At 50.6% G+C, this 15,365-nt stretch overlaps 1 protein-coding gene across 2 annotated transcripts; it reads left to right on the top strand.

The window, feature by feature from the left end:
* Nucleotides 1-1,303: 1,303 nt before the first annotated feature.
* On the top strand, nucleotides 1,304-11,908 carry LOC117045122 (leucine-rich repeat-containing protein 51-like). Of its 2 annotated transcripts, none has more exons than XM_033145907.1 (6): nucleotides 1,304-1,425; nucleotides 5,932-5,957; nucleotides 9,216-9,313; nucleotides 10,334-10,539; nucleotides 11,413-11,561; nucleotides 11,729-11,908. In XM_033145907.1, exons 1-6 carry the CDS (start codon nucleotides 1,321-1,323, stop codon nucleotides 11,820-11,822), a joined length of 678 nt encoding a protein of 225 aa, XP_033001798.1. In that variant the 5' UTR covers nucleotides 1,304-1,320; the 3' UTR covers nucleotides 11,823-11,908. The 2 variants fall into 2 exon arrangements, with proteins under 2 accessions (XP_033001798.1, XP_033001797.1); XM_033145906.1 differs by having other exon boundaries at nucleotides 11,681-11,903.
* Nucleotides 11,909-15,365: the final 3,457 nt, after the last annotated feature.

Raw genomic sequence — 15,365 nt, forward strand, 5'->3', positions numbered from 1 at the left:
TAAAGTTAGGAATCAAATGTCCCAGGAAGTATGGAAAGAATGGAGGATATTCAAAGATTACTTAAGGAATAATGGTATAAGTGGAATCCTAATGGCAGATGCAGACTGAACCTTTAAGGTAAACAAATAGAGACTTAAGGATGGAAAATTATGATTTGTAAATGAAATATATAACTGTACGCGATATAGGTATAATAGCTTAAAAATGCAATGAGGATAATTGGAGGTACAAGAATTTGTTTGTAAATAAGAAAAGAGAAGAATAGCAGTTTGTTTATGTTTATGTTTACTTTGTTGTGTTTGTGTTTGTCTTTATGTGTATTTTTATTTTTATGTGTATTTTTAAATAATAAAGAGAGATTAAAAAAAAAAGAGAAGAGCAGGCGGAAGAAGCGGAACTACCCGCCACTTGACACGGGGGTGGGGGGGAAGCGCCTCGTTCGCCCTCCGGCTTTTGGGCGCCTTCTAAAAACATTTTTTTTCTAACCCCTTCGGACGACCCTGTCCAGATCTTAACGAGTTTAAAAATGAAATTGGGGGGGGGGGGGGAGAGAGAGAGAGAGAGACTGGTTTTGCAGCCTAGCGTTAACTTTTCTTAAATCGGTAGTAACACTTTGGGGGTTTCCCCCCCTTGTTCTCTCGCTTTGAGGTCGCCCCCCCCCTTTTTTCTTCTTCCACGAAATCTACTTTCATGAGGTAAATGAAACGACGTGAAACGAACCTGCCCCTCCCCCCCCCCTCGCGGCTCCCTGAGAGGATTTTTTTTTTATTTTAAATTTAAATTTTACACACGGGGAAGGAAAGTACCGGAGAGGCTCGTTCCCTTTCCAGGAGTTGGGGAGCGGGCCCCCCCCCCCAAAAAAAAAACAACACCCCACGAAGAGCGAGGAGGGGAGGACTGCCTTCCTGAGGTAAATCTTCCCGCCCGCCCGCCTGCCTACCTGCCTGCCGCGGGGCCTCCTCTCCGCCGTCCTCCTCGCGAGTCGGCCTCCGGATCCAAGCGGCTAGGCCTCCGTCGCCCCCGCGGCCCAAGGCACCGCGAGGGTTAAAAAAACTTTCGAACAAAATAGAAAAATAAAACGCCCGAGAAGCCAGAAGCAGCGGCCGAGGCCTCGAAGCCCAGAGGCGGAGACGGGCGCCTGAGGCGTAGAACTACGTTTCCCGGCGGGCCCCGCGCGCGCCTCCGCCGCCTGGCTTGGGGGGAGCGAGGGAATCTTCCGTTTCCCGGCGGGCCCTGCGTGGCTGAGGAGCTTAAGGACTACGTTTCCCGGCGGGCACTGCGGCCTCGGGCGGGCGTGGAGAAGGCTCCGCCCACGCGGTATGTGTTTCGGTTGCCGTGGCGACGGCCCCGCCCTTTGTCCGCGCCGCGTTCCAATGTGCAAGGCAGAGAGAGAGGCGGACTCGGCGGGCGAAACAGCGGGCATGGTGAGCGCGCGTGCAAAGGCGGGGGTGGGGGGGACGGGACGGACAAGGGATCCGTGCAAGGCACGTGGGGGGGGGGGGTGTGCGCGCGTGCAAATACCAGGATCAGTGCAACGCAGCTGCAGCAGCGAGGCTCGCAGTGAAAAAGGGAGGAGAGCGTGCAAGACCTGGCCGAAGCGCTGCATCCCTTCGTGCAATCGCTTTTGCTTCTTCGTGGAATCATAGAATGGTGCAGTTGGAAGGGATCCACCGGGGTCATCTATAGTCCAGCCCCCTGCAATTTAGGAATCCTGCCCACAGGCATCCAGGGGTGGGCTTGAACCACCAACCTTCTGGTCAGCAGCCAGGCGCACGGACCCATTGCAAGACAAGAGGAACAAAACAAAAAACGTTGCTAGGCAGCACTTTTGTGCAATTTTTAGGGGGAGCCTCTTCCTGCATTGTGCAAGGGGTTGGACTAGATGACCCCCCCCCCGGGGATCCATTCCAACTATACCGTGCTATGATTCTTGCCGGCAGAACTTGCTGTGCACAAGCAAACCCCTGAGGGTGTGCCCTTTGTGAAGACTCTTGATTTACAGGTGTGCAAGATGTGTGTGTTTGTGTAGACTCCAGGAATCAAATCCATAATGAAGACGTCTCAACCTACCCAGGGCAAAACTAAGAACAGAAAAGCTGTTTGCTTGCCTGCCAGGCCAGAAAACCCAGACATGAAACAAGAGCAAAGAAACCTTCACTGAGCTCAGGAGCCTTTTTAAATAAAATTTTTATTATTTTATTATTACCATATATACTTGAGTATAAGCCTAGTTTTTCAGCACATTTTTTGTGCTGAAAAAGCTGCCCTCGGCTTATACTCGAGTGAGGCGGGCGGTGGGGGCGGCGGGAAAGAAGCCCTTTCTCTCCGCTCGTGCCGCCACCCGCTCTCCCCAGTCAACCATTCCTTAAGAAGCGTACAAGAACGGCGGTTCTTTACTCTCCCCAGGCAGCTTGTTCTATTCCTGAACTGCTCGCATAAATGCAAACTTGGCAAAGGAGGAAGAGGAAGGAGCAGCCCAAAGGGCTGCTTTCTGGCTGCTCGTTCCTCCTCCTCCTCCACAGCGGCAAAGGTGAGCTGGCTTATACTCGAGTCAATAAGCTTTCCCAGGTTTTTGTAGGAAAATTAGGTGCCTCGGTTTATATTCGGGTCGGCTTATACTCGGGTATATACGGTAGTCGCTTTACTCACAAAAGTGACCTAAACCTTGTAAGCAGCATGCATGAAATAAGTGATGCTGAGCAGTTTCATCATCCACCTGGGGAGGAACATTCCTAATTAGTCAAGGGCGTCGTAAACCCCATTAATTAGGCAGAGCTCATAGAATTGTAGAGTTGGAAGGCACCCTGAGGATATCTTGTCCAACCCCCTACAATGCAGGAATCCTCTGCAAGATGTGATATATGACTGCATAGACCGAAAGGACAGTGCTTTGTAGGCCCTGCTTTCTGAGCAGCTGGCAAAGCACATGCCAGCAGGATGGAGACTCCCCAGCATTGCATATGGGTTTTTGGTTTGTTTGTTTGTTTGTTTGTTTGTTTTTAAGCCTGCTGCCTATCACATGGGTCTGCAAACTAAGGTGCGCGGGCCGGATCAGGCCCAATTGCCTTCTGGATCTGGCTGGGGACGGTCCAGGAACCAGCACGTGCATTCTTTCCCTCACACGGCGTCGGCGGCGCCTCCTCCCTCCCTCCTCCTGGCTTCTCCCTGCCCTGCCTAGAGGAGGAAGGGGGCTGGGCTTTGTTGGTGCTAGCACCGGCGGCAGCGCTTGAGCGGCCGCCATTAAGCAGCCCCTCTCCGGAGCCTTTTCGCTCAGCCCTCATCGCCCCTCCACTGCCGCCAGCCCCTGCCACTCGCAAGACACAGGTAAGCAGCCACCGGGGCTCCTGGTGCTCTTGCATCATTCTCCCCCCCCCCCCCGCAAAAAAAATATATAGTCCGGCCCCCCACAAGGTCTGAGGGACAGTGGACCAGCCCCCTACTGAAAATGTTTTCTGACCCCTGGCCTTTCACGTGTAGGGGGCTCCTCCAGGGTCCTGCTGTTTGCAAGGTGATGGAAGTTGCCGGGGTTCGGTGCTGGAGCTCCCCGTGCGTGAGTCTAAGCTACCCACGCACGAGGTACCAGTTGCCGGGGAAAAGCGGCCAGCGTTCCGCGTGCGTATGGGCACGGGCGCCGGCCAAGTCTCACTATCTGAAGGTTGCTGAGTAAGACGGAAAATGACTCCAAAGGTGCGTGAGTAAGTGGATGCCTCAAAACTAAATAAATGCCTCGAAAACTAATGGATGCCTCGAATCTGAACTGGAACTACTTGTAACCTCCTGCACTATCATTTAGTAAAAAAGGAAACCAAACCAAGGATATTGTCTAAACATGAGATAAGAAACCCTTGACGTGTTTTACTGACAGAAATTTTAAAAATCCTGAAACCTTTACCCTTTTCCCCAATTGACGACAGACACTGAATCTTTCTTTTGTGGCTTTGGCCAAACCCGCATAGGCTCATTTTCTAGCCCTAAGCTAAGTTTCCCTAAGCTCTCAGTCCCTGCGCGCCAATTCTTCCGCGATGCTAACTAAATAAAACTAGACCGATAAATCTTCTGCAAATCTAGCCCTGAGCTAAACCTAAAAGCCTAACTAAAACCTCACCGAAAGATCTTCCGCAAACTAAACCTAACTAAAAGAAGCCCGTCCAGCCCGCTCCCAAAAACCCTTAAACTAAACTTGACTGAACTAAACTTCAACTGAACAAATGTAAAAGAACGTGCCTAAGCGGGGAGCCTCAGCCTTTTATTTAGGAACAGGTATGACATCACGATCAATATTTCAACCAATAAAACCACTGTTGCTGCCCTCCAAAAAGGCGGGAAGCAGGATAAACGTCCATCGATAATTTTGAAAAACCACTGGAACTACAAATTAAAGGCGGAGTAATCCTAATGGCAAAATGCCTCTTCATTCTTACTTCCACTTTCACTTTTAAGTGGAAGGATACGAAAAGTAGTTCTTAATAACCATTAAAATAAACAATTAACCGCGGATCTTTAACGGATCCACGAAGTGTATTCCGACAGAAGTGAATAGCTTTCCTTCCTCATCTCTCCATGGAGCCTTTCCGCAATCCTCAAGACTCCCAACCGAGTGGCTGACTGCTTAGGGGGCCTCTCTCTCCTTCAGGCAGTGCTCTGAGCGCTAGAAGCATAAGCTCCATATCAGCGTTTCCAGCAAGAGCCTTTGCAGTTGTGGAGTACGCGCACCAAGGTGTCCCCGGGGCAACTCTCACAAACCGGAGAGGTGCCCAGCTCAGTGGCAGAGCATCTGCTCGGCAGGCAGAAAATCCCAGGTGGGGCTGGGAGACAGCACTGCTGAAACCCTGGGGGGCTGCTGCCAACCAGTGCAGGCAATCCTGAGCTGGGTAGACTAAAGGCCTGGCACAGTATCGGGTAGCTTGCCTATGTATGTAGTAAAATCAGTGTTCGTTTTTTACACTAGGGGTCAGCAAACTTTTTCAGCAGGGGGCCGGTTCACTGTCCCTCAGACCTTGGGGGTGGGTGGGTTATATTTTGAAAAGAAAAAAAAATGAACAAATCCCTATGCCCCACAAATAACCAAAAGCACACATTCTACTCGTGTAAAAACACCAGGCAGGCCCCACAAATAACCCAGAGATGCATCTTAAATAAAAGCACACATTCTACTCATGTAAAAACACCAGGCAGGCCCCACAAATAACCCAGAGATGCATTTTAAATAAAAGGACACATTCTACTCGTGTAAAAACACCAGGCAGGCCCCACAAATAACCCAGAGATGCATTTTAAATAAAAGGACACATTCTACTCGTGTAAAAACACCAGGCAGGCCCCACAAATAACCCAGAGATGCATTTTAAATAAAAGGACACATTCTACTCGTGTAAAAACACCAGGCAGGCCCCACAAATAACCCAGAGATGCATTTTAAATAAAAGGACACATTCTACTTATGTAAAAACACCAGGCAGGCCTCACAAATAACCCAGAGATGCATCTTAAATAAAAGCACACATTCTACTCATGTAAAAACACCAGGCAGGCCCCACAAATAACCCAGAGATGCATCTTAAATAAAAGGACACATTCTGCTCATGTAAAAACACCAGGCAGGCCCCACAAATAACCCAGAGATGCATTTTAAATAAAAGGACACATTCTGCTCATGTAAAAACACGCTGATTCCTGGACCATCCGCAACCCGGATTTAGAAGGCGATTGGGCCAGATTCGACCCCCAGACCTTAGTTTTTACACCTTCACAATTCACACCTTGGTATATATGGGCACAGAATGGGGTACACAGCCCCACTGAATTGTTTGATTGGGGGGGGGGGGAGACACCAAATTCATCTGTCCATCTCTAGGGGGGAGACTTTTCTGCATGTTGGATCTCCCTGCTGATAGTACACTTTTTCTTCTTTCTTTTTCCATCTCCCTCAGGCTAGTTCTGCGGTATCGTTTCCCAGGTGAGTAGCGACACGGTTTTGCTACAGATTTGTGCCGTTAATAATTCTAAAAAACTCTACTTGCTGCATTTTTTAAAATGCTGCAAGAACTGTATTTTCAGAAAACTTTCTACTGTTGCCACAAGATTTATCTCCAAGCTAGCGAGGGCCGATGCAGAATTATCGTATTGTTTATGTTGTTGTTGTTGTTCAGTCGTTCAGTCGTGTCTGACTCTTCGTGACCCCATGGACCGGAGCACGCCAGGCACGCCTATCCTTCACTGCCTCTCGCAGTTTGGCCAAACTCATGTTAGTAGCTTCGAGAACACTGTCCAACCATCTCATCCTCTGTCGTCCCCTTCTCCTTGTGCCCTCCATCTTTCCCAACATCAGGGTCTTTTCTAGGGAGTCTTCTCTTCTCATGAGGTGGCCAAAGTACTGGAGCCTCAACTTCAGGATCTGTCCTTCTAGTGAGCACTCAGGGCTGATTTCTTTGAGAATGGATAGGTTTGATCTTCTTGCAGTCCATGGGACTCTCAAGAGTCTCCTCCAGCACCATAATTCAAAAGCATCAATTCTTCGGCGATCAGCCTTCTTTATGGTCCAGCTCTCACTTCCGTACATTACTACTGGGAAAACCATAGCTTTAACTATACGGACCTTTGTCGGCAAGGTGATGTCTTTGCTTTTTAAGATGCTGTCTAGGTTTGTCATTGCTTTTCTCCCGAGAAGCAGGCGTCTTCTAATTTCGTGACTGCTGTCACCATCTGTAGTGATCATGGAACCCAAGAAAGTGAAATCTCTCACTGCCTCCATTTCTTCCCCTTCTATTTGCCAGGAGGTGATGGGACCAGTGGCCATGATCTTAGTTTTTTTGATGTTGAGCTTCAGACCATATTTTGCGCTCTCCTCTTTCACCCTCATTAAAAGGTTCTTCAATTCCTCCTCACTTTCTGCCATCAAGGTAGTATCATCAGCATATCTGAGGTTGTTTATATTTTTTCCGGCAATCTTAATTCCGGTTTGGGATTCATCCAGCCCAGCCTTTCGCATGATGAATTCTGCATATAAGTTAAATAAGCAGGGAGACAATATACAGCCTTGTCGCACTCCTTTCCCAATTTTGAACCAATCATTTGTTCCATATCCAGTTCTAACTGTAGCTTCTTGTCCCACATAGAGATTTCTATTGTTTATAGCTCACCTTTTTCTCCAAGCTGCTTGTATGTTTCCTGCCCTCCTCATTTAGTCCCCACAACGACCTTGCAAAGTAGGCTAGGCTGAGAGGGACTGGCCCGAGGTCACCCAGTGAGCTTCCTATGGCCAAGGGGGTCATTTCGAACCCTGGTCTCCCAGGTCTTGGTCTGTTGCTCTAACCACTACGCCCCGCTGGCTCCATGTCAGTATTGACCAGCTTTCAGAAAATATCTGGAAGGCCCTAGTTTGGCGAAAGCAGTCGTGATGCATGGCTTGCCTTCAATTTTATGACCACCACAGTATTTGCATTGCGGGAGGGGAGTGTCTGAAGGCCCCATTCATGCAATGTGTGCACAACCTCTGGCCTCCTTTGGTAATGGTGGCAGGCAAGAAGTTGGCGGCAGGGATAGAAATGTGGTTTTTTGCTCCGAAGCCAAAGAGAGAGGAACACTGCTGCCCTCCGCTGGAGACGGGCGGCAAGGCCTCACCACCAATCTCTGGCGCCAGCCCTGCAGTGTTTACCATTCCCACCCCCCACCCCCTCCCAGTTTGACTTCAAGGCAACGCCTGTGTTGTAACGAAAGGTGATCACTCTTGGAGAGACCCCCCTAAAGACAGCCTGCGGTGGTGAACCGGATACCTCTCGAGAAGCACACGTCAGCATTCTGCACATAGAATCCTAGAGTTAGAAGAGACCCCAAGGGCCATCCAGTCCAACCCCCTGCCAAGCAGGAAACACCATCAAAGCATTCCTGACAGATGGCTGTCAAGCCTCCGCTTAAAGACCTCCAAAGAAGGAGACTCCACCACACTCCTTGGTAGCAAATTCCACTGTCGAACAGCTCTCACTGGGTTCAAATTTGAGGATTAGACAGATTCGTGGAGCCATGGATGGCTAGCAGCCACGGTGGTCCATCTAACGAAGCTGAACGTTGGGACGGGGGGGATTTCTTCACAACAGCACAGTTAAAACTGTGGAACTCCCCCCTGCAGGAGGCAAGGACGGCTTCCAACTTGGATGGCTTTAGGAGAGGGTTGGAGAAAGTCCCGGAGGAGAGAGGGCTACTAGCCAGGATAGCTATGCTCCTGCCAACTTGGCAGTTTGAAAGCATGCCAGTGCAAGTAGATAAATAGGTACCGCTGCGGTGGGAAGGTAAACGGCGTTTCCGTGCGCTGCTCTGGTTTCCGTCACGGTGTTCCTTTGCGCCAGTAGCAGTTTAGTCCTGCTGGCCACATGACCCGGAAAGCTGTCTGCGGACAAACGCCGGCCCCCTCGGCCTGAAAGCGAGATGAGAGCCGCAACCCCAGAGTCTCCTTTGACTGGACTTAACTGTCCAGGGGATCTTTACCTTTACCTTTTTTGCTCTGCCTTTGCATTCGGAGGCAGTGGTGCTCCTGAAAGCCAGTTGCTGGAACCACAGGAGGGGAGAGATGCTCTTGTGCTCGGATCCTGCTTGCGGGTTTCCTACAGGCACCTGGTTGGCCAATGTCAGAAAAGGACACTGGCCCAGTCCTCTTTTAAAGCCATCCAGGCTGGTGCCCATCGCTGCCTCCTGTGGCAGGGAGTTCCACAGTCTGTGCTGAATCTTCCCACATTCGGCTTCACTGGATATTCACGATTTCTTGTGTTAAGAAAGAGAGAGAAAATCTTGTTCTCTGTCCACTTTCTCCATGCCAGGCAGTTGGTTGTGTTCTTTTTCCTCTAAAGAAAAGCCTCTCTCTTTTTTCTAGTGGTGAGAGTGTGGGACCCCAGGGACCTGGGAAGACCAGGGTTCAAATCCCCACTCGGCCATGAAGCTCACAGAGTCCTTGCCTCTCAGCCTAACCGACCTCACAGGGCTGTTGCGGTGGGGTGGGAAAAAAGAGCAGGAACAGAACCGCGCACGTCACATTGAACAACTTGGGATGGATGATTGAATAAATAAAAGTAAAAATGAATTTGTAAGCCCCACACGTTGCGGGAAGCGCCAAGGAGGGCAGGGCAGAGCAACCGAGGGGGACGCAAGGCCCCTGTGTAACACACACACCCCCAGGACAAATGGCAGCACCAACCTTCCTGCGTGTACGATTGTGTTTTGTTAGCACAGCGGGAAAGACTTGCACCCGGTGGAACTACAGCACGGCCTCCCTCCAGGCGCCTCCATTGGACTACTCCTTTCGGGGAATCAGCTTCATGCAAGGTATGGCATAAGCCGGCGGTTCCCAAACTCACCCCCACGGTTCCATAAACTCACCCCAGTGCCCCCCTGCTCTACCCTTTTTTAAAGCCTTATTCTGAACAATCAGTATACAATCAGCAGCACAGAAACGGCGCACACAAATCTACTCAACCATTCCACGTATAGAATTCTATATACACCAGTGTATGTATGAATATACAGTAAATCCTGGAAAAAAAGTTTACCGAAGAAGCCCAAAATTGTCCATGGGCGAAACAGGGGACAAACGCCGGCAACCTGTCTAATTATTGTGCGTCACATCGTCAATATTCCATCTGATTGGACTTGCTTTCATCTATAAACATCTGTACATATCATCTGACTGGATCTATTTTCGTCAATATCTACAGGAGCCTGGCTAAAGACATTTAAAGACTGAAATTGTCCCGTTGTACCAACTTGAATGAGTTTTCTGTTTGTGGCTTCTTTGTTTGACTTTTTGCATTGCTTTCTTGTTGATTGGAATACCAATATAGAATTCTATACGTGGAATGGTTTAGTAGATTTGTGTGCGCCGTTTCTGTGCCGCTGATTGTATACTGATTTACCAGGAGTATTGGCAGCATAGGCTTATTTTTTCAACATTATTCTGAACAATGGCTCAAGTTCGTTCATTTCGGTGAATTAATTCAACTAGTTCTAAACACATTTTGAATGAACTGAATTACATCCGGCTATCGCCTTCCAAAGTGGGTCGTGCAAACTGCTATTATGAATAATGCTTTTTACAGGATAGGGGGCACTGTGGATGAGTTTATGGAACCCTAAAACCTGGGAACCCCTGGTCTCAAGGTTTACAAGCAGCCAGCGGCTGCATGGTGGCAAGGGAAATGTCCTCTGCGCGTGCTCAGAGGCACTGGCTGCTGCTTTGGCAGAGCTTAGCCGCGCAATAAGGACGCACTGCAAGTGCTCCTTTCCTGCTTCCCTGAGCCTGCCTAGCGAGTGAGCCCGCTTCCCTGCCCATTCTCTCCCACCCCCCAGACCTGCTGACGGAGGAGCCAAGGGCCGGCTTGAAGCCCATCCATCGGTCCGAAGGAGGCCGGCTGCTGACGCAGGCCATCTGGCTGAACAACAACACCCTCGGGGAGCTGACCCAATTCACGGAGACTGTGGGCAAGCTCCTGGAGTACCCAGAGGACATCTACTGGATCGACCTCTCCTTCAATGACCTGCCCATCATCGACCCGGTAGCGTAGTCCGTTCCCCGGGGCCCCTTTAAACAGATTTCACTGTTGCTCCGCAAAGCAGATCGACGCACTGGCAACACCGTCCTTGCCGCCATCAGATAAGTTCGTTGGCGGGGGGCCATCAAGATGCTAACTGGGGCGCAGCTGCCTCGGTTGAGTACTGGAGCTATAATTTATTTCATTTATTTGATTACCTGCCCTTCACTCTAAAGCTCCCAGGGCAGGTTACAGCATTGAAACACAACATCAGAACCCATTTAAAACAGCTTGAAATCCCAACAATAAGGTGGGTGGTAGTAATAGACACGTCAAAAGGCAAGATGAAGAGGTGCAATGAAGGCACCAGACAGATCTCTGTGGGGAGGGAGTCCCACAGCTTAGGGGCTGCCACAGAGAAGGCCCTTTCTCCCTGGGCCTCTGGGAGTGGAGGAACAAACAAAAGGGTCCCCCCTCTTCCAATCTCGGCACCCGAGAGGATCTGTAGGTAAAGAGGCAACCTTTCAGATATCTGGGATCTGTGTCATTTAAATACCAAATTGTGTACCTTGAATGGGGCCCAGAAACCAGGGGAAGCTGTTTTAAAACAATGAAGTTTTTAATAAAAATTATATTGATACAACAAACCAACCAGGGAAAAGGTATGTGATCTAAATAGAGCCCCAGGCAGTAACCTGTGTTTTGAACCAGCGGAAGTCGCCTTCAAGGGCAGCCCCACGGAGAGCGCAATGCAGTAGTCCAGCCTGGAAGTTGCCAGAGGGGGGCTGGATTTGGAAGCCGGTAGGGATCTCTGCCGAGCGCAGCACCCGGCGGATTGCAGCCTGCCCGGCTACTGCTGCCTTTCTGAACCCGCTGCTTGCCGGCCTCTCTGCCCAGGTGCTGACTTCCTTCTACAACCTGCGCCACCTCAACCTTCACGGGAACGCCATCCAGCATCTTTCAGAGGTGGACAAGCTGGCGGTGCTCCCGCACCTGCGCAACCTGACGCTGCACGGAAACCCCGTTGAGGAGGAGAAGGGCTACAGGTAAACACTTGCCCTCCAAAAAGAAAACCCCAACCCTTAGGGAAGGAGAGGAGGGAGCCGGGCGGGCAGGCTGTCCTCCAAACGCTGACCCCCGGCACTGTACTTTGCACGTTGCGCAGGAGCTATGTCCTGTCCACTCTGCCCAACTTGAAGTCCTTCGATTTCAGCGCCGTCACGAAGCTCGACCGCACCACTGCGGCCGTCTGGAGACGCATGAACATCAAGCCAAAGAAAGTCCGGAGGAGAAGGGATGACTACTGACGGCCCTACCTGCTCTGGCGGCAGGGAGAGGAGGCCCCTGCAACCTGCAGCCTCAATTGGGAATAAAGAGTTGGAGCACCTTGGAATAGCAGAGCATCGATGGGGGAAAGGAGCGGGCCGGAGGGGGTGGGACTGGGAGCCTTTTCCTGGAGTTGTGCCCAACGGCCTCAGCCTTCCCGCTTTCCGGGATACGTTGGGGTGGGGAACCTGTGGTTCATGGGATCCTAGAACTGGGGAGTCGGAAGGGACCCCCCCCCAAGGATCATCTATCCCAACCCCATGCAAGGCAGAAATTGCAGGTAAGGAATCCCTGGCAGGTGGCCCCACCGCCGCCACCTATGATTAAAAACCTCCATGGAAGGAGAGTCCGTCACTTTCCGAGAGAGTCCGTTCCACTGCCAGGAACGTTTAGTCGGAATCTCCTTTCTTGCCGTTTGAAGCCATTGGTTTCTGGAGCGGCGGAAAACAAGCCGTGTATGCTAGGGCGCCTGCAGCCCTCCAGATGTACAGAGAATTGTAGCGTCGGGGGAGTCATCCAGCCCCACCTTCCGCAAACCGAAGGTGCGCGAGGCACCTTCGTCTTTCCTTTCTGTTTCAGATGCCCGGAGCCAGCCTGCCTGCCTTCCTGACCTGCAGATGTGCTGGACTCTCCATTCCCATCAGCCCCTGCGTGGTGGCAGCCATCTTGGAGGGCAGGGGAAGGCTGCCCTCGGCCAAAGGGAAGCCACCGCAAACCCAACAAGGATTCTGGCAAAGCATAACAGACTCACAGAGGCTGCAGCCACTGTGAATTTAAAGCGGCTGCCCTCCAAATTCTCCTAACAATGGGGTGAGGCGGCGGGAGGAATCATAGAATCCTAGAGTTGGAAGAGACCACAAGGGCCATCCAGTCCAACCCCCTGCCAAGCAGGAAACACCATCAAAGCATTCCTGACAGATGGCTGTCAAGCCTCCATTTAAAGACCTCCAAAGAAGGAGAATAGGGAATGACACCTCTACCAGACCCTTTCCTTGTGCCAGCCTTGAGTCCCTCCTCCTCCTTGCCCCCCTTTCCCATGGAAGTGCAGCCCTCACACGCTGGGAGTTTGGTTCCCCCCATCCCTGGCTCAGCGGCAGAGCACCCGCAGGGAGTCCTGGGTTCAGATCCTGGCACCTCAAACTCCTAAGCGACGGGTAAGACCTCTGTGCCAGACAGCACCTCCTGGTCATTATGGAGCTTGAGGGAGAGTCGCCTGACCTGCTGGAAGACCCGTTTCCATTCAGTGACGTTTGTGCGGCGGAATCGCTCTTTGCGAGGGGGCGCCCCCTCTGCTGTGTATCTTCCGTTGGCATCCGCCAGTTTCTTTTCCAATAAAAATGCTTGTCCAAGTGGCACCAGGCGTGTGTCAGCTCTCCGGTTCTGCTGTTCTTAAAGAGAGTACCCAGATCCCGGCACCTCCTCCCTGCCTTATTCCTGAGCTTGGAGGGCCCACGTTCCCAAACTCCACCCCTTAACGTAAGGACCTGGGAAAAGCCTGCTGGATCAGGCTGGTGGCCCATCTAGTCCAGCATCCTCTTCTCACGGGGGCCAGCCAGGTGCCCCAGTGGGATATACAGTAGCAGGAACCAAGCACAAGAGCACCTCTCCCCTCCCGAGGTTTCCAGCAACTGGGATTCAGAAAATAGAAAATTCCTTCCAGTAGCACCTTAGAGACCAACCAAGTTTGTTCTTGGTACGAGCTTGGCATGAGCATGCACACTTCTTCAGATACACTGAAACAGAAGTCACCAGACCCTTATATATAGTGAGAGGGTGGGGAGGGGTATGACTCAGAAGGGTGGTGGGAATGGGGGATTGGCTGATAGGTGTGGAAAACCTGTTGACGACTGTTAACGACTGCAGTTGGTCTTACAGGAAAAAGCAAGGGGTGAGATGGCTAAAGATAGCTTTGTCATGAATAGAAAATTCTTTCCAGTAGCACCTTAGAGACCAACTGAGTTTGTTCCTGGTATGAGCTTTCGTGTGCATGCACACTTCTTTGTCATGAATAATGAGACAAGAATCCAATGTCTTTGTTCACACCAGGTCTCTCCATGGTTTTAAGTTTGGTAATGAGTTGCAATTCAGCCACTTCCTCTTTCCTGTCTATTTCTGAAATTCCTTTGTAATAAGACAGCTACTTTGAGATCTTGTATAGAACGTCCTGGGAGACTGAAGTGTTCTCCTACTGGTTTCCCTGTCTTCTGATTCCTGATATAATATTTATGTCCATTTGTCCTTTGGTGTAGTGTTTGGCCTATTTGTTCGGCTCTCTATATTACTCAGAAGTGTGGTGGGAATGGGAGATTGGCTGATGGGTGTGGAACAAAGACATTGGATTCTTATCTCATTATACATGACAAAGCTATCTTTAGCCACCTCACCCCTTGCTTTTTCCTGCAAGACCGATTGCAGTCGTTAACAGTCGTCAACAGGTTTTCCACACCTATCAGTCAATCCCCCATTCCCACCACCCTTCTGAGAAATACCCCTCCCCACCCTCTCACTATATATAAGGGTCTGGTGACTTCCGTTTCAGTGTATTTGAAGAAGTGTGCATGCACACGAAAGCTCATAGCAAGAACAAACTTGGTTGGTCTCTAAGGTGCTACTGGAAGGATTTTTTTGGGGGGGTAAAATGCTGTAAATAAAAATATGATCATAATTGGTCTTTCTCGTTTCCTAATAAAATATCTTTTTTTGCAACTATGGCAGACCAATAGCCACCTCCTCATCCGTGAATTTCTCTAGTCTTTTAAACCCACCCAAATTGGTAGCTGTCATTACCTCCTTTGGACGTCCCATAGCTTACCTACGCACTGCGCGAAGGCCTTTTTTTCCCTTGTCCTGAATCCCCCAATGCTCAGCTTCATTGGATGCTCGAGAATTTTGGTGTTCCTCCCTGCCTTTCTCTGTGCCGCGCGTCACTTCACAGTGGTCCCTCTGGCTGCGAACGGGATCTGTTCCGGAGCCCCGTTCACAACCTGAAAGGTCCGCGACTTGAACCGCCGCTTGTGCACATGCGCGTGGTGTTATTTTGCGCTTATGCGCGGAGCGCCGAACCCGGAAGTAACCCGTTCCGGTACTTCCGGGTCCGGCGCGTTCGTATCCTGCGACAAACGCAACCCGCAGCGATCGTAACGGGAGGTGTGACTGTATAAGGGTTTATCAAGTCCCCTCTTCCTCGCCTTTCCAGTTAACGTAAAAGCCCCCGGTGCCGCAAAGTTTCTTCGCGGGGGGGGGCGGGGGTCGCTCCATCCCCTGGATCGACCGAGTCGCGCGACAAAACAACCAGGAACCTTTTGTGTGGATGATTAACGTACTTATATTTTATCTACTTTAGCAAAAAAAAAGGAAACGGAAAAATTAAAACGAAACGACAGTTCAGCCACTTAAAAGGAGGGTGGTGATGGGTGAGACACCAAAATAGGAGCTCCAGGGTGTGTCCCACTCCCCCCCCCCGCCCCCCGCAAGCAGCTCTTTGGCTTCTTCACCCCCCCCCCTCCTTCCTATTTGGAAGAAGA

This window comes from Lacerta agilis, chromosome 4 (genome assembly GCF_009819535.1).
Source record: "Lacerta agilis isolate rLacAgi1 chromosome 4, rLacAgi1.pri, whole genome shotgun sequence".
NCBI lineage: Eukaryota > Metazoa > Chordata > Lepidosauria > Squamata > Lacertidae > Lacerta > Lacerta agilis.

Excerpts from the sequence above, each read along its gene's own strand:
- LOC117045122 (XM_033145906.1), top strand. The coding sequence starts at position 1,321 with ATGTGTTTCGGTTGCCGTGGCGACGGCCCCGCCCTTTGTCCGCGCCGC. Across the intron at positions 1,426-5,931 it reads CGGGCGAAACAGCGGGCATG|GCTAGTTCTGCGGTATCGTT; the intron begins GTGAGCGCGCGT and ends CATCTCCCTCAG. Across the intron at positions 10,540-11,412 it reads ACCTGCCCATCATCGACCCG|GTGCTGACTTCCTTCTACAA; the intron begins GTAGCGTAGTCC and ends CTCTCTGCCCAG.